Source organism: Oncorhynchus mykiss, chromosome 1 (assembly GCF_013265735.2).
Source record: "Oncorhynchus mykiss isolate Arlee chromosome 1, USDA_OmykA_1.1, whole genome shotgun sequence".
NCBI classification, from domain to species: domain Eukaryota; kingdom Metazoa; phylum Chordata; class Actinopteri; order Salmoniformes; family Salmonidae; genus Oncorhynchus; species Oncorhynchus mykiss.
Window position 1 is genome coordinate 60,127,907 of NC_048565.1, and position 21,605 is coordinate 60,149,511.

The 21,605-nt window shown below is 41.8% G+C and overlaps 1 protein-coding gene across 12 annotated transcripts in view; it reads right to left on the reverse strand.

Annotated features, from left to right (window-relative positions):
• Positions 1-2,408: 2,408 nt before the first annotated feature.
• Positions 2,409-21,605, reverse strand: part of LOC110525977 (LIM domain-binding protein 1) — a 42,228-nt gene continuing 23,031 nt past the window's right edge. For 8 of the 12 annotated variants that reach the window (XM_036981324.1, XM_036981332.1, XM_036981355.1 and 5 more), the window contains 10 exons: positions 17,252-17,357; positions 17,094-17,138; positions 16,862-16,937; positions 16,642-16,744; positions 16,332-16,504; positions 16,014-16,136; positions 13,478-13,555; positions 13,054-13,177; positions 7,306-7,442; positions 2,409-6,066 (listed from right to left, as the gene is read on the reverse strand). In XM_036981324.1, the coding sequence (XP_036837219.1) occupies positions 5,842-6,066; positions 7,306-7,442; positions 13,054-13,177; positions 13,478-13,555; positions 16,014-16,136; positions 16,332-16,504; positions 16,642-16,744; positions 16,862-16,937; positions 17,094-17,138; positions 17,252-17,357 (1,190 nt within the window). In that variant the 3' untranslated portion in view covers positions 2,409-5,841. Of the gene's footprint in view, positions 6,067-7,305; positions 7,443-13,053; positions 13,178-13,477; positions 13,556-16,013; positions 16,137-16,331; positions 16,505-16,641; positions 16,745-16,861; positions 16,938-17,093; positions 17,139-17,251; positions 17,358-20,656; positions 20,978-21,605 lie in introns of those variants that run through there. The other 4 variants (XM_036981396.1, XM_036981415.1, XM_036981389.1 and 1 more) reach the window with 4 other exon arrangements.

Below are 21,605 nucleotides of genomic sequence, written 5' to 3' on the forward strand. Positions count from 1 at the left end.
GGGAATGAGAACACAGGGACGTAACTTTCACTGGGGACAGGGGGGGACGGGGGGGAGGTCATGCCCCCCCACATTCTGAAACTGCATCCCCTCTCCAGTTTTATAATTGCCACTTTTTGTATCACATTGCAACAGTGTGCTTTAAGTCCATGCGGATGACTTCGAGTAGTCAGGTAGGCTGTTTGGAGTGTTCAGCTGGTTGGATTTAGGCTGTGTGAAGGCAAAGCTTCTGGAAAGCTGGCTAGACCAGAATGGGAGAGTTGAGCATAGCTCAGCAAGAACCTTTTGTGGCAGGGCTGAAATGCAGTGGAAATGTTTTTGGGGGGATTCAGTTCATTTGCATGGCAAAGAGGGACTTTGCAATTAATTGCAATTAATCTGATCAGTCTTCATAACATTCTGGAGTATATGCAAATTGCCATCATACAAACTGAGGCAGCAGACTGTGAAAATTAATATTTGTGTCATTCTCAAAACTTTTGGCCACAACTGCATATTTTAATTGAGACCACACGCGCACCTGATCTAGCAGGTATGGTTACTGAACTGGAAGCAGCGAGAATGATGACGACACTTGCTACATTTTGCATAGGCCTATAGGATATAGCCTACTTTTTAGGAGGACGATTTGCAGGCAGATACAAATAAATAGGTAATCAATACTTTTTGAAAATCAAAAAGGCGCAATGCTCACTCACCATAGTAGCCTCACCTACATGCGCGTTGTGCCTTTTCCTTTTCAATTATTACATTTTTTTATTGTACTTTGACGTTGGTTGAGCGCCCTCTCCTTCTTTCCATTATCAATACGCATTTAGACACTGCAGTAAAACTAGTCTAATCATATTTAAATTAATTTCATATTCAATTTAACTGCGACGTGCTTCTCTGAATTTGCAGCCAACTCTATTTCAATGAGACCACACATACTAAGCCCACTTGGACTCTCACGCCCAACTAGGAGAGGTAGGCTACTGAAGTTGAAGCAGCGAATTCTGTGTGTGTGTACAATTTGAAAAATGTGTGCTTCTAATACAATTGGTAGGCTAACTCATACAAAGCAGAAAGAGGACCGTTTCCAAATAATCTATGGGACAACAAAAATATGTCATCCTGAATTCGTCTGTATTGACCGGCAGCATGAAAAATGCCATTCGCGCGCAATGATCTTTCACGACCTGGCATCCTGTGGGAATACAGCCATCTCGTGCAGTCAGTACGCAACACTATGCTCATCATGTTAACAGGATCAGACAGCCAGAGAAGACCAGTCTACAGAGCTCAGGTGAATGTTGCAGTATATTAAATATGTTAGATCATTTGAGTTATTGACTACACTGGTGGAGGTCTGGCGTGCAGTCTGTTCGGGCTGGCTGAAATTTGATATATTATGTCTTAATAAAAATAATCAAAGAGTTGTTCATTTGTTTGGCTATTGGTTAAAAAGGTGCAACACAATATATATTATTGAATTACCTTTGATCTAGTTCAGTCTTATTAAATCACTTAAACATATTTCATCTCTTACCAAGCTTGATGACTGTGGGCATTTTTGCTGACTTTTTGTTCTAAATAGAGACGGCATATTGGATTGTGTAAAAATGCAGGAAATGAGCTTTAGACGGCAATAAATATATATATACACACACATTTAAATGCTTGGGGAAGACCCCCCCCCCCCCCCCCACACTTAAAAACCAAAGTGGCACCCCGGTGAGGAAATGTCAGTCATAATCAATTCTACTCATTATGATCTCCCACATCACATCTGCCAAAATGTATCAACGGTCTTCTTATAACCAGACGTGATATTTTAGAACGGAAATAACATTCTTGGTAATTGCATTCTAGTCTTGGGCTTTCCGTGCTAACCTAACTTCCATTTGTCACATTTTCACTGTCTCCCATGAACATCAATGCAAAAAAAGTTGACTTAAACGGATTTGCCTCTGTGCTGAGAACAGACATAGCAAGTGAAGATCAGTCAACTACGCTCAATTGAAAGTGTCTTTATTGATACCGTTACATGAATAAATCGCAGAAACTCGGCAAAATATCATTGAAACCGTATATCAAACCACGCCTATGATGCGCTAACAGGGACATGTATGGGTGCATCACACCACTCAGACGCTACTACTTTTGACCAGCGCCAAACGTGATAGTGCCCTGTATTGGGTGTGATTTGAGACGTGCCAGTTTCTACTCAGTCAGCCTGCTGAAGGGAAGTTGAAAACATTATACAGTTAAGCCTGGTGATGTCTGAATGGATTTAGAGACAGTTTGGGAGTTAGGAAAGAGAGGGTTGATCTTGCATTCTTGTGGGCTGCTAAAGCTCTGGAGACCCCTGGTGGTGAAACTAAGCATCTACACCAAGTTATGTACAGAGAAATCAGAGGAATCATTCATCACTGTCAAATCAAATTTTATTTGTCACATGCTTCCTAAACAACAGGTGTAGGCTTACAGTGAAATGCTTACTTACAGGTCTTTCAACAATGCAGCGTTAAAGATTAATATATAGAGAGCGAGAAATGCATTACTCGTTCAACTTAGGTCCTGATGGATTTTACATAGATTTTATTTTTTTAAGTAGTCCTTTTTCTATAATCTTTTTTCCCCCTATGGTGATTTCTTCCTATTGACTTGAAATCATGTCAAGTTACCTATGAGGAACGTATGGAAAAGCATGTGAAAATAATGTAATTCTCTAGTCTTTTCAGACATCTGACTGTTGATCGTGATATTGGGGTCATTTATTGAAAATGTGAGGTATAGTTGAGATGACATAGCCAGAAAAGCCTACAAAATGACATTGGGGGCAAAGGCATAGATATTGTACATGAACTTGCAAACTCATTAACCAGGTTTCCATCCAACCATTTCATGCAGATTAATTACCTGACGCATAAAATTGACAGGGCTGATGGAAACAGGAAATGCTGGTACAATTTTATGGTGGCATCTTTTTGTGTCTCTAAAATGAATTGTGCAATGGGGGTGAAACACCGTAATGCGCAAATATTGATATAATAACCATAATATTTTAGTAAACTTGGGAGTCACGCGATATGGTATATGGTTCTCCCACTACAACTCGGGAAACCATGCAGTTTAAAGTAGGCTTCAGATTAAATAAATTAACTTCATAGGGTGGTGAATGTGCAAAGTGATGAACTTGATGCTCCTTTCCACTAAATATTGAGTCTTATTCTGGTGAAATGATAGATATTTGGCTGCAGTTTAACCAATAAAATAATAAAAATCGCTCTTATCCATAATCATCTTATGTAGGTAGCCTACCCACACTATCTGTGAGCTGTTGGCTAGAGTGCACGTGTCAAAACTAGAGCGTGCACATTTGCTATATAAACACAACAATGTTTGTGACAAAACCATTAGTAGAGTTGAAAATGTAATGGAAACCGATTGAACTTGAATACATGGGAATTAACTGCAAAAGTTAGTTTTTGTCTACTACGTCATCGCACAAAGCCTTTTATGAGCAAAAAGTCAGTTTGATGGAAACATCTCTGGTAGGAAAATGCGCATATTGTTTTATGCAGATTTGAGAATATTTGCATGAAAATCTGTCGCAAAGTGGATGGAAACCTAGCTATTGGCATCGGTATCAAAATAAATAAATTGTATGTAGAACAAAAATTCATAGCCAGCTCTCATGAATGGTGGTTGTACCCTTGAATGTAATTTCCAAACAGTTTTTTTTTTTTTTTAAATGGAGAAAAAAATGTATCTTTACATTGGACAGATGCCATAGGGTGTTCATCTAAGGAAGGATACGTAGAATAACAATTATACAGAAACTACCTTAAATATACAAGCACAAAGACACAAAAACATAAGAGGAAAAAGCGCACAAAATTATTCTTAATACAAACAACTAGCATATTCGGGGATCAATATTTAAAAAGGATCTTGCAAAGTAGCTTCTTGGTTTGTAGCTTTCAAAAATAGTGATTACAAATTATTGGGAAACGCAAGCCAACACAAAATGTGTTGTTTTCTTATATCTTACAATGCCGTGCCAAAATTGTCTTCAAAAGTTTTCGTAACATATCAGAGAGAGAAAATACGTGTATGTACTGTCTGAGGTGTGGACATGAGGTACTGAGCAGATAAGTAGACAGGGAGTTAGGATGGATCTCAACAGGCACCCTATCCTCTAAATCAGCGATTCTCAACTGGTGGGTCTCGTGAGGTTTTGAATGGGTCGAATGAGTGTGAGTTAAAAAATAAGTCTGAAGTTAAACGACAAACAATTATAATTAACCTATATTTAATTTAATCTCAACTATTTGTCTTAAAACCACAGTATTTTCAATATAGAGTTATTAGCAGCACTATTTAGCAGATTGGGATGATTTTGTCATCTCAAACAAGTGAGTTTAACATTCTTCAAGAATAGGGGCAAAATTGAAACATTTAGGTGGGACTGCAATTCCCTTGTCATATAATTGATACATTTACTATCAATATAGCATTGAAAATAGTATACATTTTGGCAACAACAAACAACGCAATGCAAATACTGGACCGCGACAGACCTGGTTCAAATTGGGTCCCCAGGACAAACCAGTCAGTTGAGAACCACTGCTCTATATAGTGCACCACTTTTGACCATATCCCTATGTATGGGTCATTGTCAAAAGTAGTTCACAGGGAATATGGTGCCATTTAAGGTGCAGGCTTGGACATTAAAAGAGGTGGCTTTTCCCTTCAGATCCGAATCACTGGGATTCGTTATAATGTCATTACCATGTCTGACACTGACAGGCAACATACTGTATCAGGCATAGACAATTCAATATTACAGATGTAGTATCTTAATGACAATAATACAAATGATCTAACAGTAATATTTATACAGTTACATACCGTAGATTCTCCTCTCCAGTCACAGGTTTCTGATGCTTTACAATTTCTTTATATAAGCCATAATAAAAAGAACAAAATACACCATCAATTCATAAGAAATATAGATTGACGATAGTGGAAAACAGTAAAGAATATTCTGGGGTGCATTTTTGTTTCATTTATTTGCTTGCTCATCTGTTTCATTTTTAGAAATTGATATAAAAATAAAAAATTTAAATCAAAACTAAAAACATAGAAAATTAAAACCCACTTCTGTATGGCCTGGTGCTCTGGTCCAGGTGGGGAAGTAGGACCTCTCTCCAGTACCTCAGAGTGTCTGCGTGTGTGTGCGTGCGAGCGAGTTGTGTGTGTGTGTGTGTGTGTGTATGTATGTGTTGCATGCGTGTTGTGTTGTGTGTTTTAGGTTTAGCGTAGCGGTTCTCAACTCCGGTCCTCAAGCTCCGGCAGTGTACAGGTTTTTGTTCCAACCAGGTCCTACAAAACAAATAATTTAGTTTTTAAAAACTGAACGTTGGATTTATGCTGTAGTGCACACAATACGTTTTACTCTGCTAAAATCTAAGAGATAATAAATAAAACTAAGTATTCCTTCCCTGTGAGGTGAGCACAACAGAAATAGAGGTACGCTGTCAAGCAACACACCCAGAGACCCGAGGTTGGAACAAGAACCCGCCAATATGTCCGCCAGCAAAATGGCCAACATGGCTAGCACTGATCATAGACGGCCGAACCCAGCTCTGACTCAAACACTCTGACCAGTAAGCACAGGCTCCCTCCCTCACACACACAAACAGAACAGAGTCAGGCCTAGCACTGATGAGCAAGGGGAAGAGGGCCGGGGATGAGCACCACTGAGCATGTGCGAGAGAGAGCGTGAGTGGGATTCATTTTGCAGGTAGATGAGTAGCGTATCTGGGTGGTGAGTTAGGGTTTATGGTTGTGGCTCTACTGTGCGTCATTCTTGCTGTCCTGGCTGCTGGGCGTCTTGTTGTTCCAGGGGGAGTGTGCGCCCCCCAGAGCAGGGGAGCTACCAAAACTGTCCTCATCCTCCAGGCCCCCCGCTCCGTTGGCCGTGTCGAACTGGCCGTTCTCCAGCCGCGTGATCAGACGTTCATCTTCGTCTCCGAACTCCCCTCCCATCAGTGTGGGCTCGCCCACCATCATCACGTCCTAGAGAGGGACAGCAAGGGCCGGAACATTATCCCCATAACCACGGGGGAGAACCGAGCATGGACGATCCCAAAGGACTTCGAAAATGGGATGGATGGGGCTGGGACTACCGTGGTTACATGTAATGGTGGATTTTAGGCTAGATGAAACTTATGATTAATATTTTACGTAACTTTAGGTCCTTGAAGGCCTAAAATGATATGGACATTTTAAAATGAAGCCTTTCAGTACCTATGAAAATAAGGATAACTCATGTTTCAGTGTGTGTCCATCAATGCTCACCCCACTCACAACCAGACATAGCTCTGGGTTTCAGGCATACAGCCCAAATATTCAACACCATCTACAGCAGGCCCAATGCCAGCCTCTGTTCAAGAGATTTGGGTAGTATTGCCCTTCCCCCAATGGTCAGCGGTGGGCAGCCCTGATCCTCGAGTGCTGCATCATGGGGTTTTTCATTCCACCTCGGGTCTCATTGGCTCACTTAACCAACCAAGACTAAGCTGTCTGTGAATTCTACGTTTTGATAAAACCAGCTACTACCGCTGTGCCTAAGTTTGTAGGACAATAAAGCAGATTGAGCGGATTGCCTCACCCGCTCCAAGTAGAAGTTACCCCTAACCACAGATCTAGAATCAGATTGGTGCATCTCCACTCCTAACTAACATTTAGAGGGTTGATATAGTATCTGATTCAGGACCAGTGGTAATGTCTACCTCCTGTATGTGTGTGACCCGTAGGCCAGAGGACCAGGGACTGCCCAGCACTGGCTCACGTCAGACAGGGAGTCATTGGCATCATAAACCTAATACACTTCCACCATTCCCCATAGCCTATTTCCCCAATCTGATCCTAAACCCAAAAGGCCCTACCTCCACCCTTCTTCCTCTCAACCCCATATCCTGCCTTCTCCTATCGACTACAAACCTGTCTTAAACTAATTTCCTTATCATACCAGCCCCATATTTCCTGCCCCCACACCCGCCCTATTCCTTTCTCACCTGTCCTATCACTCTCATCTGACCAGAAATGTCTAGCCCTATGTTACCTGTCCCAACCCCCCGCCGCCTTTATTTGGGAGTCAAATAAAGGCGGTGCACAATTGGCCCAGCGTCGTCCGGGTTTGGCCAGTGTAGGCCGTCATTGTAAATAAGAATTTGTTCTTAACTGGCTTGCCTAGTTAAATAAAAGGTTAAATTAAAAACAAACAAAAACAATATGTAAAGATGGGATGCTTACAGGTACCTGTGTGGAGAGAGGGAAGTTGTTTGCAGGACTCTTCTTCTTGCTGTTGTTTCCTCCACCAGCACTCATGTTGCTTCCGCCAGACATCTTCCTTTTCCTCCGCTTGTTGGGCGCTTGTCTGGCTGGCTCAGCTGGAAAGAAATAGGAGGAGAAGTGTAACAGATCTGCAGCGTGTGAGTGTGTGGCTTGTATTACTATCTTCGTGGGTACCGGAATCCCAAAAGTCCCCACAAGGATAGAAAAACAAGGAAAATTTGCCCTTATTGGGACATTCCCCAAGGCTATTTTTTAGCTTACAATTAGGGTGGGGGAAAATAAGATTGAATGGAAATAAATGTTAGGTCCCCACAAGGATAGTTAAACATATGCTGTGTGTGTGTGAGAGAGAATCCAATTCATCTGTGCACCAAGCTAAAGGGTTCAATTCTCAAGTAAGGTTGTGTGGTTTACCCAACATTAGGGATGGGCATGAGTAATCGAGGACTCGAACGGTCGTCAAAGCTCGATCTTTAACCAGAAATAAAAAAAACATTGTAAAACTATTTGGTGGAATGTCATTTGTGGCTGCCCAAACAGGCAAGTAAACATTTTTTTCATAGTCTCTTGAAAACAAATGTTAATTTCCTTTGACTCTAGTTTTCTATTTGTACAGTCGTGGACAAAAGTTTTGAGAATGACACAAATATTAATTTTCACAAAGTTTGCTGCTTCAGTGTCTTTAGACATTTTTGTCAGATGTTACTATGGAATACTGAAGTATAATTACAAGCATTTCATAAGTGTCAAAGGCTTTTGACAATTACATGAAGTTGATGCAAAGAGTCAATATTTGCAGTGGTGACCCTTCTTTTTCAAGACCTCTGTAATCCGCCCTTGCATGCTGTCAATTAACTTCTGGGCCACATCCTGACTGATGGCAGCCCATTCTTGCATAATCAATTCTTGGAGTTTGTCAGAATGTGTGTTTTTGTTTGTCCACCCACCTCTTGAGGACTGACCACAAGTTCTCAATGGGATTAAGGTCGGGGGAGTTTCCTGGCCATGGACCCAAAATATTGATGTTTTGTTCCCCGAGCCAATTAGTTATCACTTTTGCCTTATGGCAAGGTGCTCCATCATGCTGGAAAAGGCATTGTTCGTCACCAAACTGTTCCTGGTTGGTTGGGAGAAGTTGCTCTCGGAGGATGCGTTGGTACCATTCTTTATTCATGGCTGTGGTCTTAGGCAAAATTGTGAGTGAGCCCACTCCCTTGGGTGAAAAGCAAAAGTTCCCTGTATTTTTTTGGGGCACTGGGCAAATTTAAAGACTGCTGAGTGCAAAATTCTGTGCAATTGGAACGTGTTCACTGTGAACACTGAAGCTGTACCCGCTTTAAGTTACAGTTTTAACTAGAGGTCGACCGATTAATCGGAATGGCCGATTAATTAGGGCCGATTACAAGTTCATAACAATCGGAAATCTGTATTTTTGGACACCGATTTGGCTGATTCTTTTTACACCTTTATTTAACTAGGCAAGTCAGTTGAGAACACATTCTTATTTTCAATGACGGCCTAGGAATAGTAGGTTAACTGCCTGTTCAGGGGCAGAACGACAGATTTGTACCTTGTCAGCTCTGGGATTCAATCGTGCAACCTTACAGTTAACTTGTCCAACGCTCTAACCACCTGCCTGTCATTGCACTTCACGATTAGCCTGCCTGTTATGCAGTAAGAAGCCAAGGTAAGTTGCTAGCTAGCATTAAACTTATAAAAAACAATCAATCATAATCACTAGTTAACTACACATGGTTGATGATATTACTAGTTTATCTAGCGTGCATATAATCGATGCAACGCAGGGGGATGATTTAACAAAAAGCGCATTTGCGGAAAAAAGCACAATCGTTGGACAACTGTACCTAACCATAAACACCAATGCCTTCAATACACAGACATATATATTTTTAAACCTGCATATTTAGCTAAAAGAAATCCAGGTTAGCAGGCAATATTAACCAGGTGAAATTGTGTCACTTCTCTTGCGTTCATTGCACGCAGAGTCAGGGTATATGCAATAGTTTGGGCCGCCTGGCACATTGCGAACTAATTTGCCAGAATTTTACGTAATTATGACATGACATTGAAGGTTGTACAATGTAACAGGAATATTTAGACTTAGGGATGCCACCCGTTAGATAAAATACCGAACAGTTCCGTAATTCACTGAAATAAACGTTTTGTTTTCTAAATGATAGTTTCCGGATTCTACCATATTAATGACCAAAGGCTCGTATTTCTGTGTTATGTTATAATTAAGTCTATGATTTGATATTTGATAGAGCAGTCTGTCTGAGTGATGGTAGGCAGCAGCAGGCTCGTAAGCATTCATTTATACAGCACTTTCGTGCGTTTTGCCAGCAGCTCTTCCCTGTGCTTCAAGCATTGCGCTGTTTATGACTTCTAGCCTATCAACTCCCGAGATTAGGCTGGTGTAACCGATGTGAAATGGCTAGATTTTTAGTAGGGTGTGCACTAATAGCGTTTCAAACGTCACTCGCTCTGAGACTTGGAGTAGTTGTTCCCCTTGCTCTGCATGGGTAACGCTGCTTCGAGGGTAACGCTGCTTCGAGGGTGGCTGTTGTCGATGTGTTCCTGGTTCGAGCCCAGGTAGGGGCGAGGAGAGGAACGGAAACTATACTGTTACACTGGCAATACTAAAGTGCCTATAAGAACATCCAATAGTCAAAGGTATATGAAATACAAATGGTAGAGCGAGAAATAGTCCTATAAATACTATACCTACAACATAAAACCTCTTTACCTTGGAATATTGAAGTCTGATTGCTTTTCTGATTTTCGTGACCAAGTTACCTGATGCTAGGTGTACTTATTGTTTTGTCGAGCAATCGATAAACTTACATAAACGCTTGTATTGCTTTCGCTGTCAAGCATAATTTCAAAATCTGAGACGACAGGTGGATTAACAAAAGGCTAAGCTGTGTTTTCCTATATTGCACTTGTGATTTCATGAATATGACTATTTTCTAGTAATATTATTTGCCATTATGCTATTCAGCGTTGTTGATGACAATTCTCCCGGATCCGGGATGGTGGTTCTAAGAGGTTAAAGGAACCACCAGCTTTCATATGTTCTTATGTTCTGAGCAAGGAGCTTAAACGTTAGCTTTCTTACCTGGCACATATTGCACTTTTACTTTCTTCTCCAACACTTTGTTTTTGCATTATTTAAACCAAAATTGAACATGTTTCATTATTTATTTGAGGCTAAATAGATTTTTATTGATGTATTATATGAAGTTAAAATAAGTGTTCATTCAGTATTTTTGTAATTGTCATTATTACAAATAAATACAAAATATTTTATTTATTTATTTATTATTTTAAAAATTATTATTATTTCTTATTTTTATTTAAAATCGGCCGATTAATCGGTATCGTCTTTTTTTTGGGTCCTCCAATAATCGGTATCGGCTTTGAAAAATCATAATCGGTCGACCTCTAGTTTTAACAGTGGCCAAGTAGGCTACTGTGGCTATTTGATCCTAATGTAGGCCTACCATCAAAAACAATGGGGAAAATGCATCCAATAACATTTTAACTGTTCTATCATTCAGCCAACAGTAGCAGCCAAATGTGTTGTGCTCAATGTAGGTCTACATTCCATGAGACTTTTGAAAAAAAAAACATGTAGGGATTGACAACCTGTTTATCCACTTCTACTTCAGACAAGGTGACTGAAATGTGTTGTTTGATGCAAAATACAATTCATTATTACAGAGAATCAGACAAATTATGCTACCCACAGATCCATTGGTTCATTTGGTTGGTTATGGCACACCAGTCTGTGTAGAGTATGGGCCTGTGTCGTGCCCGTCAATGCAATAGAATCCAACTCCAATGCTCTCTGACTACAAGAAAATCTCTTGGATAGTTAGTTTTGTTTTGCTATGATGCATTGAAAGTGACTAATATTGCGTTGATTCGACCACAATTCGCACAGTAGAGGAAAACGTTGATAGTGTTAACTACAAAGTTGGGTGAAGTTCAATTTCGTGCTTCTCTAAGCGGGCTGATATTTCTTCTGCACAGCAGTTCCGGGGAGCTGCGCGCCCATGCACAGCTTAGAGCAAGGGGGGCAAAGTACAGCCCACGGGACATATTCGGGCCCATGGGCACTTCAATCCAGCCCCCTTTTTCCCTCCCCAATTTCGTGATATCCAATTCATAGTTACAGTCTTGTCCATACGGGAGTTGACGCGATGGGACTCGGGAGAGGCTAAAGCCGAGAGCCGTGCGTCCTCTGAAACACGACCCAGCCAAGCCGCACTGCTTCTTGTCACAATGCCCGCCAGCCGCACCAATGTGTCGGAGGAAACACTGTGCACCTGGCGACCGTGTCAGTGTGCATGCGCCCGGCCTGCGACAGAAGTCGCTAGAGCACGATGGGACAAGGAAATATCAGCTTTCCAAACCTGGACAACCCTGGGCCAATTGTGTGCCGCCTCATGGGTCTCCCAGTCACGGCCAGCTGTGACAGCCTGGGATCGAACCCGCTTCTGTAGTGACACCTCAAGCAGCGATGCAGTGCCTTTGACCGCGTGTGCCAGTCAGGAGGCCCCCGCAAATTGATTTTAACAATCAATTGGTCCCTCCATTGAATTTCAAAATCATGAGGCCCTCGTGCCAAAAAGTTTGCCCGCCCCTGGTTTAGAGGGAACATTACCCCCTACACAAACGCATGCTGAGTGTGCACACAAGCTCCCGTTAGGCCTACAAAAATAAAAGCCTATAAAAACATATCTAACTGATAGGATAAACAAGCAACAATCATTGCCAAATGGCGACAGTTATGACATTCTAAATGGACTGGTTGATTGAAGTAGGAAGATATGTGATCCAACAACGAGCTGCAGTTTTTGGAATAATTGTGTCCCGTCCGTTTTCTGCAAAATGCTAGTGCCATTTAAAATTGGTTAGCCAATGCTATAACCCTCTAAACATAGACAGGTTCCACACTGAAAATACACAAAATTGTATTTTCATCAGAATCATTAAGCCTAGGCCTACTCACCGAACAGATGCATTGGCCGTAATTACTGTGAAATTCTTAAATACATTTTGAGAAAAAAAAAAAACTGGAAAACTGGAAAAAATAAATAAGAGTCTGTATATCGAAAAGACAGATTGTTTTGTAACCCTGAATCTTCTTTCAACTCCCTAAATTGAGCCCTGTTTCAAATTATCACTGAGAATAACTGTTCCAGATGCGAGACGCATTTGGAAAAATATTCTATTTTATTCTGTTATATTACATCATGTTTTTTTTAAACAATAAAAAAAGTGTCTTGACTGATAAGGGATCAGGAAATAATTAACAAAACAAGGCTATGCCATTGCATACCAACGCCACTGCTGAGATTACTGCCTTTTTTGAAGATTTGTTGAACAATATAGACAGTTGAGATTACGATTTCAATAAATTAATCTTAAATGGCACTTGCTTTTTTTATTGACTGAATAGATATATCTGTAATGGTTATGATAAATTAGGCATTGTCGCACACTGTTGGCATAGGCCTATAGATAAATGTTCCGGCCTTGCATTCTAAAAATAAATGTATTTGAGTACTCAGAATTATTTTTTTTATGTGAGTACTGGAACAGTCAAAAAATGTCAAATGCCCATCCCTACCAAACATGTGTATAAGTGGATTGTCTGTGTAAAGTCTTGATTGTTACCTGGTGGGGCCACCATGCGTTGCCACTTCTGGAAGAGGCAGGTCTTGAGACAGTCTCTGGGACTCAGACTGTAGGTCTTGTGTCTGGACATCAACTCCTGCATCGGCTCCAAGATCACACACAGCTAGATGAGAGAAAGAGGGTCAGAGAAACAGATTACTAATACTGCTTAAGTACCAGCATCTCTAACCACATTTACCATTCCACTGACTAAAGCACTGAACGAGACAACCAGTGGCGGCTGTTGGGAGGAGCTATAGGAGGACGGAATCATTACAATTGCTGCAATGGAATTAATGGAACGGTATCAAACAAAATAAAACTTATGGAAAACACGTTTGACACTGTTCCATGAATTCCATTCCAGCCATTACAATGAGCCTGTCCTCCTATAGCTCCTCCCACCAGCCTCCACTGGACATACCCTGAGGTAGTTGAGTGTGGAGTTGGACAGGCCACATCTTGTGATGTTTTTAGCCAGCTGATCCAGCATCTGAGGGTCCTGCACATTGGAAGAGAGTGAAGAGAGAAGGGTGGAAAGAGAGCAGAGAACAAACATGGGAAGGTGGTCAGTAACACTGGTCTGGAAATCAATTAATCCACCAAATCTGTGGGTCAGGGTTTCCGTTAAGAAAATGTGGCGCCGGAAATTTGAGATTTATACCGGACCATATGCATTGCGTAACCTGATTAGGGCGTCCACCCACAGTGCTCAGAATGACAGAAATCACATTTAGATTATGGTCATTCATATTAACAGAACATGCAGGTCGAGGATCCAACGATGTGCAGTCCTTCTTACTGAAATCTGATGCATACTTTGAAGATGTTAGAATAACTGTCCACATTTACTGTGTGGCAACCCAGAGGCCAGCAGGGAGCTACAAAGGAAGGAGCAGGACCATGGTCAGCACCAGAGGGCTAGAGAGGCCAAGTTGAGTCAGCACCATGGACAGCTCTACAGGCACCAACTGAGGCTGGTGATCCAACACTAATACTACCCAGTCCAGGTGATGCAAACCAATTGGCACCTGGAATTGGTCCCACCTGTCCCTCGTTAACCCAAAATGAGTATAAGTAGAGGTGCAGTCACTCGGGCGCTTGAGCAGACAGGCAGAGGGTATGCCTAGACCTTAGAAGAACTGGAGAAGAGGACCCATTCCCAGGCAGCATGCCACCTGGTGCAAGTTGATAACAAGTATTGAAACCCCGTACTCAGCGCTCTCTTTTGTTGTTTGTTACCACAGGCGGTCCGAGGAGCCGCTACGCCGAACACCGAGTGACCCACCCGTTACCTGAGACGCCTTTCAGTTATTTCTCCCTATTCCCCCAAAAATTTAGTAAGGAACAACTTGTTTGAGCACAGCAAAACGGTCTCCCACGGTCTTATTTTATTGTGAGTTTCACCTCTGACTCCCCTGGGCAGCCATATTTTCTTCAGCCAACAAGACGAGTAACAGCAAAATCACTAGCCTACATGAATCTACTATGGAAGTTAACCTATTCTATTGATAGGTTAACAGACTCTGGGACCGTTGTGAGAGGGTAGACTAGCCTATGTAGCCTGATGCAACAGATCAGAACGTTTAGCTTAATGTTGCTCAACTATTATTTCTTCACATTATTAGCGCAGCAATGTCCATTCCATAGTGGGGATAAGACCATTGTCAAAGCACACGCGAGCAGTTTATTGTGACAGATGAAAATATCAGTTAGACATTTTGAAAGAGGAAATCTAATATGCAACAATTAGCATGGGTTGCTAATATGACTAGGATTGTGCCTTTAGGCGACTGGACAATGAAAGAAAGTTTAAATAAAATAATATGGTCTGATTTTGGGTAGGCCACTTTGAAGCAAGGTAAGACATGTCTCAAATGTTTGTTGAAGCACCTTTGGCAGCGATTACAGCCTCGAGTCTTCTCGGGTAGGACGCTACAAGCTTGGCACACCTGTATTTGGGAAGTTTCTCCCATTCTTCTCTGCAGATCCTGTCAAACTCCGTCAAGTTGGATGGGGAGCGTTGCTTGCACAGCTATTTTCAAGTCTCTCCAGAGATGTTCGATCGGGTTCAAGTCCGGACCGCTCAAGGACTTGTCCTGAAGCCACTCCTGCGTTGTCCTGTTGGAAGGTGAACCGTCGCCCCAGTCTGAGTGCTTTGGAGCAGGTTTTCATTTAAGGATCTCTGTACTTTGCTCTGTTTATCTTCGCCTCAATCCTGATAAGTCTCCATCTACCTCAAGGCTTGGTTTTTGCTCTGACATGCACTGTCAACTGTGGGACCTTATGTAGACAGGTGTGTGCCAAGTCATGTCCAATCAATTGAATTTACCACAGGTGGACTCCAAGTTGTAGAAACATGATCATGGTTGATCAATGGAAACAGGAAGCACCTGAGCTCAATTTCATGTCTCAAAGCAAAGGGTCTGAATACGTAAATAAGGTATGTTTTTTTTTATTTTTACTACATTTGCAAAAATGTCTGTCATTGTGTGTAGATTGCTGAGGATATTTTATTTAATGCATTTTAGAATAAGGCTGTAACTTAACAAAATGTGAACAAAGTCAAGGGGTCTGAATACTTTCCGAATGCACTGTTTTCAAAATGCATACTGCTTCCAGCTCAGTGTAAAGTGGTGTGACGCAACGATGAAGCCCAACTTCCGTTGCCTATGCATTTGTTTGAGATTCTGTAGCAGAAGCTCTAGCGCTGCCTGACAAGACATTCCGCTCAAAGGCTCTGTATGCTGAAACATAACGAATACCATTCACAAACAAAATTATGCAAATTATCCTTTAGACTGATAAGCATGATCGATCGACTCGTATTTCCATCAATTATTTCACAATAGGATTTCTCTCTTCTTCTCAGGGACAATTGGCCGGCGCCAATTTAACATGTATTGACCAATCGCCTGCTATTACTGGCTAACGGAAACCTTGGTGTGTGTGCGACTCACGTGCATGGCCAGTATGCTGCGAGGCAGGACTTCTCTGTGTTGTCTGATGCTAAAATGCCACGTCTTGATCCTCATCATGTCGTCAAACATGAACTCCAGGTACAGACGGCCCTCCACACACACCTAAAGGAGAGAGGGGTTAGAGGTCAAACACCTAGAGCAAGGTATGGTTTGTTATCATACAGTGCACAGAAAATAGATGGAGAAAGACATACATGTTTGGATTTGTAAATGAAAGGTGGAGTTGTGGAATTGTAAGTGGGGAATGTAATGTGTATTTGCAAATGTTCAAATGTAGCAGAAAGTGTATTTTCGTACCTGTGTGAACATGGGCTTGCCGTTCTGTGTAACCATGGTGCACTGGTCACAGTCCAGAGACACAAAGTTTGTGTGGAAGGACTCTTTAGGGTGCTTCAATGTGTAGAACAGCTCAGTGGCGCCGCCTTCAAAGATACTCCGGAAGTACCGCGGGATCAATGTCCGGCCGATAGCTAGGAAGAGGATACATTTACTGTTTCAATAAAATTATTTAGTATGAAATGCAGATTAACACGTTATGGTTAGCGGGTGAAATCTATGCAATCCCATAATAAAGCATAGCCGCCCTGGAATTCAAAATATTTCGTACTGTATCGTTTAGGCCCGTCCTCCAGACAAAAGGTGATGGTGAGCATGGCATCATCCTCAAAGAACTCTGTGGTGAAGGCATCCCACCAGAGATTGTCACAGTCCTACAACACACAACCAAATCAGTCCAACAGTAGAGGGGAGAGAAGATAATCCCACCATCAGTGAAGCAATCATTCAATAAATCAATCTCCCACAGCCAAATCGCCATCATCGCCCACCTCTGTCCAGTTTTGTAGCCGTTTGTTGAGCTCAAATATCCTGTAGTCTGTCTGGTTGCCGTATGGTGTTGGTCTCCTGCAACAGGCCAGAGCAGGGTCAGTACAGATGGACTGGACGTAACAACTTTTTTCTAATTAAAACATTTGCTCTAACACTATTTTGAGGCCTGGGGGGGGGGGGGGGGGGGGGGTCGTCAAGGTTGATGCTGTGATCGTCAGTCGTTGTACTCACCCCATGCCAGGCTCTAGGTATGACGGGGGGTACATTGGTGTTGGCCTGCAGACGGAAAGACAGGAGAAAGTACAAATTAAAACAACCCAGTACTATATAGGTACTAATAGTAATGTACTAACAGTACGAGTTAAGTGGCAAATGCGTGCGTGTCCTACCCTACGTCCCTGTCCAGCATGGTGCCGGGGTGGAAGGGGGGGAAGGCACTGCCGTTAGGGCCGGGCTCCTTGGGGGAGTACAGCTTGAACGACTTAGACGAACAGCCTAGACAGAGAGAAAGAGATTGAGCGATTTGTACAAACTGATTACAGCCTGATTACACAGATCTTTCATCTTATTTACTCTACCAGGTAGGTTGACTGAAATAATTCCTTTATAGCCTATTTCAGAGTACAGATGAGTACAGAGTAGAAAACAGGTTAAAAAAAGTTGACTACATTGTGGAAATTTTTACCAATATTGTATTTTCTTGTGTGCAAATAAATACAAACCAATCATATGCCTACAGTGATATGCCTGCAGCCATTGCCAAAAGCTATGCAATCTGGTTGACTGAAACTACTTAGACTTTTGTATCCTACTTTGTAGTAAAAACAACATTAAACTAGGCAAATATAAAAAGCCAAATGTAGTCTACTTCAAAATACACACATGCTAGGTAAATAAGCCATTTCATGCTCAAATTGACCTTAATATGGAATTGCTCTAAATCTCTCTTTATAAACTGGGTAAATCAAGATGTAGCCTAGGTCTATTCATGATACAGATTAATGCATATTATTCAATACGAGTGTGTGAATGCATTGAGCTATCGAGCTTGTTTTAACTGATTTTGTGGGGCTACAGATGACAATCCCTTCCATGTAGGACTTATTCTATTGTACTTAACATTTCCATAAAAGTGTGCGCTGTCTCTAAGAAGGCAATGACGTCATTTGTGAGGCAGAACATGGCGGTGGATTCTGGCTTTGTGGGTGGCTATGGAATATAGGGGAAACCAGGCAGGAGGGAAATTAAGTGAATGAGTTTATGGTGGTGAGAGACAAAGTGAATGAGTCAAGTTTCATTATACTTGCATATTATCACAAAGAAAGTACTAAGGTAGTGAATTTGTGTTGCTTCAGCTGTAAGCTAGCAAGTAAAGTTAGCCTTCAATTAAAGCTAGTATCGTCTTGCGTTGTAAAAGTGTTCTAGCCTGTATGAACATTGTTTTGCCAACAATAATTATGTTAATTTTTACATGCCATGTTGCATTAATCAAGTGTTAATTTATGTGCAGCATGAGTCAGGAGCTAACGCAGCCCAGACAGTACCAAACAGCTTTTTAAAATAAAAAAAAACATACAGAAGTTTCAGTATACCATATAACACTAAGCCCCTCTTGCATACAGCAGCCTAAAATCATGTGATCACAGTCCTGTTGTGTGTGTGGTGTCCTGTCCTGCCCATCCCCCACCCGTCCCTCTAGCATGCTGTGGTGTTAACCTTCTCCTGCCTAGATCTGTGCATACTGAAACACTCAGGCCTTCATTACAACGCTGCTGTAACTAAACACCCCATCTAAGGCTTACTGAATTTGAAGACAAAGAAACACTGCATTGAGCCTCAACCTGTATTCAATAACATCCAATCTCCATCTGTAGAAGTAAGGCTGGAATAAATAAATAAAAAATAGGCTACTCTGTGGCCTACTTCGTCAACAACGGGGGAGTGGGGGGGGCGTAGAGAGAGATTAGAGGGGGAGAGATGGGGTTATGTGCACTGTCCTGAGCTGTCTGCCCTCCTTCCTCTCTAGTGCACAATTCAGCCAGCCCAGGTCATTATAAAAGGCATCCAAAATGCTTCCCAGCCAAAACTGTTCGGAAGAGTTTGCATATATTATGGCATTTTGGGTTTGGCTGTTCGGCACACTTTTTTGAGGCAAGCTGAAGTCTACGCCCCTTCCTCTGTGATTGGTCAACAGTAGGGATTCTTCAATAAAGTCTTGTTTTTAAAACGAGAGACGACTCGTTTTCAAATACCTTTTTCATTGAGAAATACGACACAAATTCTCATTTAGATGTGAAATTGCATGAAAAAGATCTCCTCTGCAAAAACTTTCAAATCAATAACAGATATCTTGAGTTATCATAGATTAATTCGGACTATTTTGAAGATCTGGCTACGGCTTCTCAATATGGACAAACAGTACTACTGCCGCTTTTTTCTCGTTTTTCAAGGGAAGGTCTTTTACGGGAGTATGCAAGTACACATGTTCGGCTAGCCGAGTTTAACTCGGCACCAGCCGAACTGAAGCATGCTGAGGCCTTAACACAGGAAAAACGATAGCTTCTACTACAACAACTAATATGCTCCCAAAAGCAGAATCCTGCATCTCACCAATAAAGCATTGTTTGGAGAACAACATTACCCATATTATATATCCCCCCCATAGCCCCTCCCAAAAAAGCACACAAATCCCCCTTGTTTCACTGCACCCCAGAGAGGCTGTCTATCCTCCCCTCTCCGGCCCTTCTCTACAGGGTTCACTGCAGTTCTATTGGCATGACCTTTGACCTGGAAGCAACCCCAAACCCTGGTACACCAGACATCCCCCTGTATACACTCAGCCTTTCTCTAGGCTAGCCAGGTACGTCATATTAAATTACTCATTAATCATCCTACAATCAATAAAAATACTTTTCATTGCACAGACTGGCTTCAAGCCTTCAACATCTGCATATAGCCATGCCAACATGAGAATAGAATGGATAGGCAGTTGGTGGCATCCACTCACTCTACTCTGGGGTCAATCCTGTCTTTATGACAGATGTAGATGGATGACATCAGTCCAAGCTTCCAGAGATCTGGGGCAGAAGCATAGAGTAACACTGGAGGAGCATCATGTCACTGTCTGAGAGATGTCATAATATAGAGGAGTCACAGACAACCTCTCCTATATTCCCCAGATGACACACACTATCCAATGAAAGCGCCATTGACCCATCTTGGAATGGGTGAAGTTGCCTCTACTACTAGAGAAACTGATCTACGGCCTGTTTTGAATTTTCCACTCAAAGAGATTTGGATGAGCTTATACTCTATCTGTAGGCTGGGGGTTATGATTGATTAGAACGAGGTTTGAATAACAAAACAACAATCGCCAATTGACATTTGCTCAATTAAACACACCGAAAGACAGCATTATGAGCCTAGTACAGATTACGTTAGTTAAACATCGAAGTGACAGAGCTGAGAAGCTAGCAGCCAACTACATGAAGTCTTCATTAATTGTCTTATCTTGATGAATACTGACGCGTGAGATCAGTTGAACACAAGGTTTGACTGGATGCTGATAGCATGCTAGCTACAACAGCAAGATTGCCTGTGTTGACCAGTGGCAGTGAAGTTAGCTAGCTGTGGCGTTAGCCATTTAACGTTAACTGTTAAGGAACTAAGTACGTTAGCTAGCTGCACGAGCCGCATTCGACATTTCACGTTTGCATCCTAATAATCCACTGCTACTTAAAATTGCAACAAGACTAGTACCTAGAGTTAATTGCGAACACTTCAAGCCACCATACCTGCACCGAATGGTTAAACGAAACGCGGTGGGTTTTCTTTTCCAACACCACTGCTCGGTTAGCAGGCTAGCTTGAATGCTAGCTGTCCCGATTTGAAGCACCTTCAGGCTCAGCTTAAAAAAATAGCCGTTACTTCAGTGCTCCTCCGAAACAAAACTAAAAAGTGGCAATAATTAGTATTTTCTCAGATGCGTTATTTTCACTCCTCAGGGGTAGCGTTTTTTTTTTAGCAACACAGTTGTTGAGAAGTGGTGAAGGAGCCAAACCCTTTGTTCCTAGCCAGCAGCGAACAATGCCCCCCCCCCCCCCGTCTCTGCACTTGCTCTTCTTCGATGAAGTTTAACAGCGGTTAGCAACTAATAAATATTGCATTACCGCCACCTACTAGACTGGAGTACAACTCCCTTGTACTTTGCTTGAAAAAACAAAGGAATAAACAAATACCCTACCATCTAACACTACTCTCACAAAAAAAAAAAAACTTTTAAAAATACCACCCAACTCCATTATATAAATCTATGTAGTCCTACCTCAGGCCAACAATCTGAAAGGATGGGACACCTTTATTTAACTAGGCAAGTCAGTAAAGAACAAATTCTTATTTTCAATGACGGCCTAGGAACAGTGGGTTAACTGCCTAGTTCAGGGGCAGAATGACAGATTTGTACCTTGTCAGCTCGGGGATTCGAACTTGCAACCTTTCGGCTACTAATTCAACGCTCTAACCACTAACCCACAAATGCTGATGCTCCAGATTTTATTTTTATTTCACCTTTATTTAACCAGGTAGGCTAGTTGAGAACAAGTTCTCATTTGCAACTGCGACCTGGCCAAGATAAAGCATAGCAGTGTGAACAGACAACAACACAGAGTTACACATGGAGTAAACAATAAACAAGTCAATAACATAGTAGGAAAAAATAATCTATATACATTGTGTGCAAAAGGC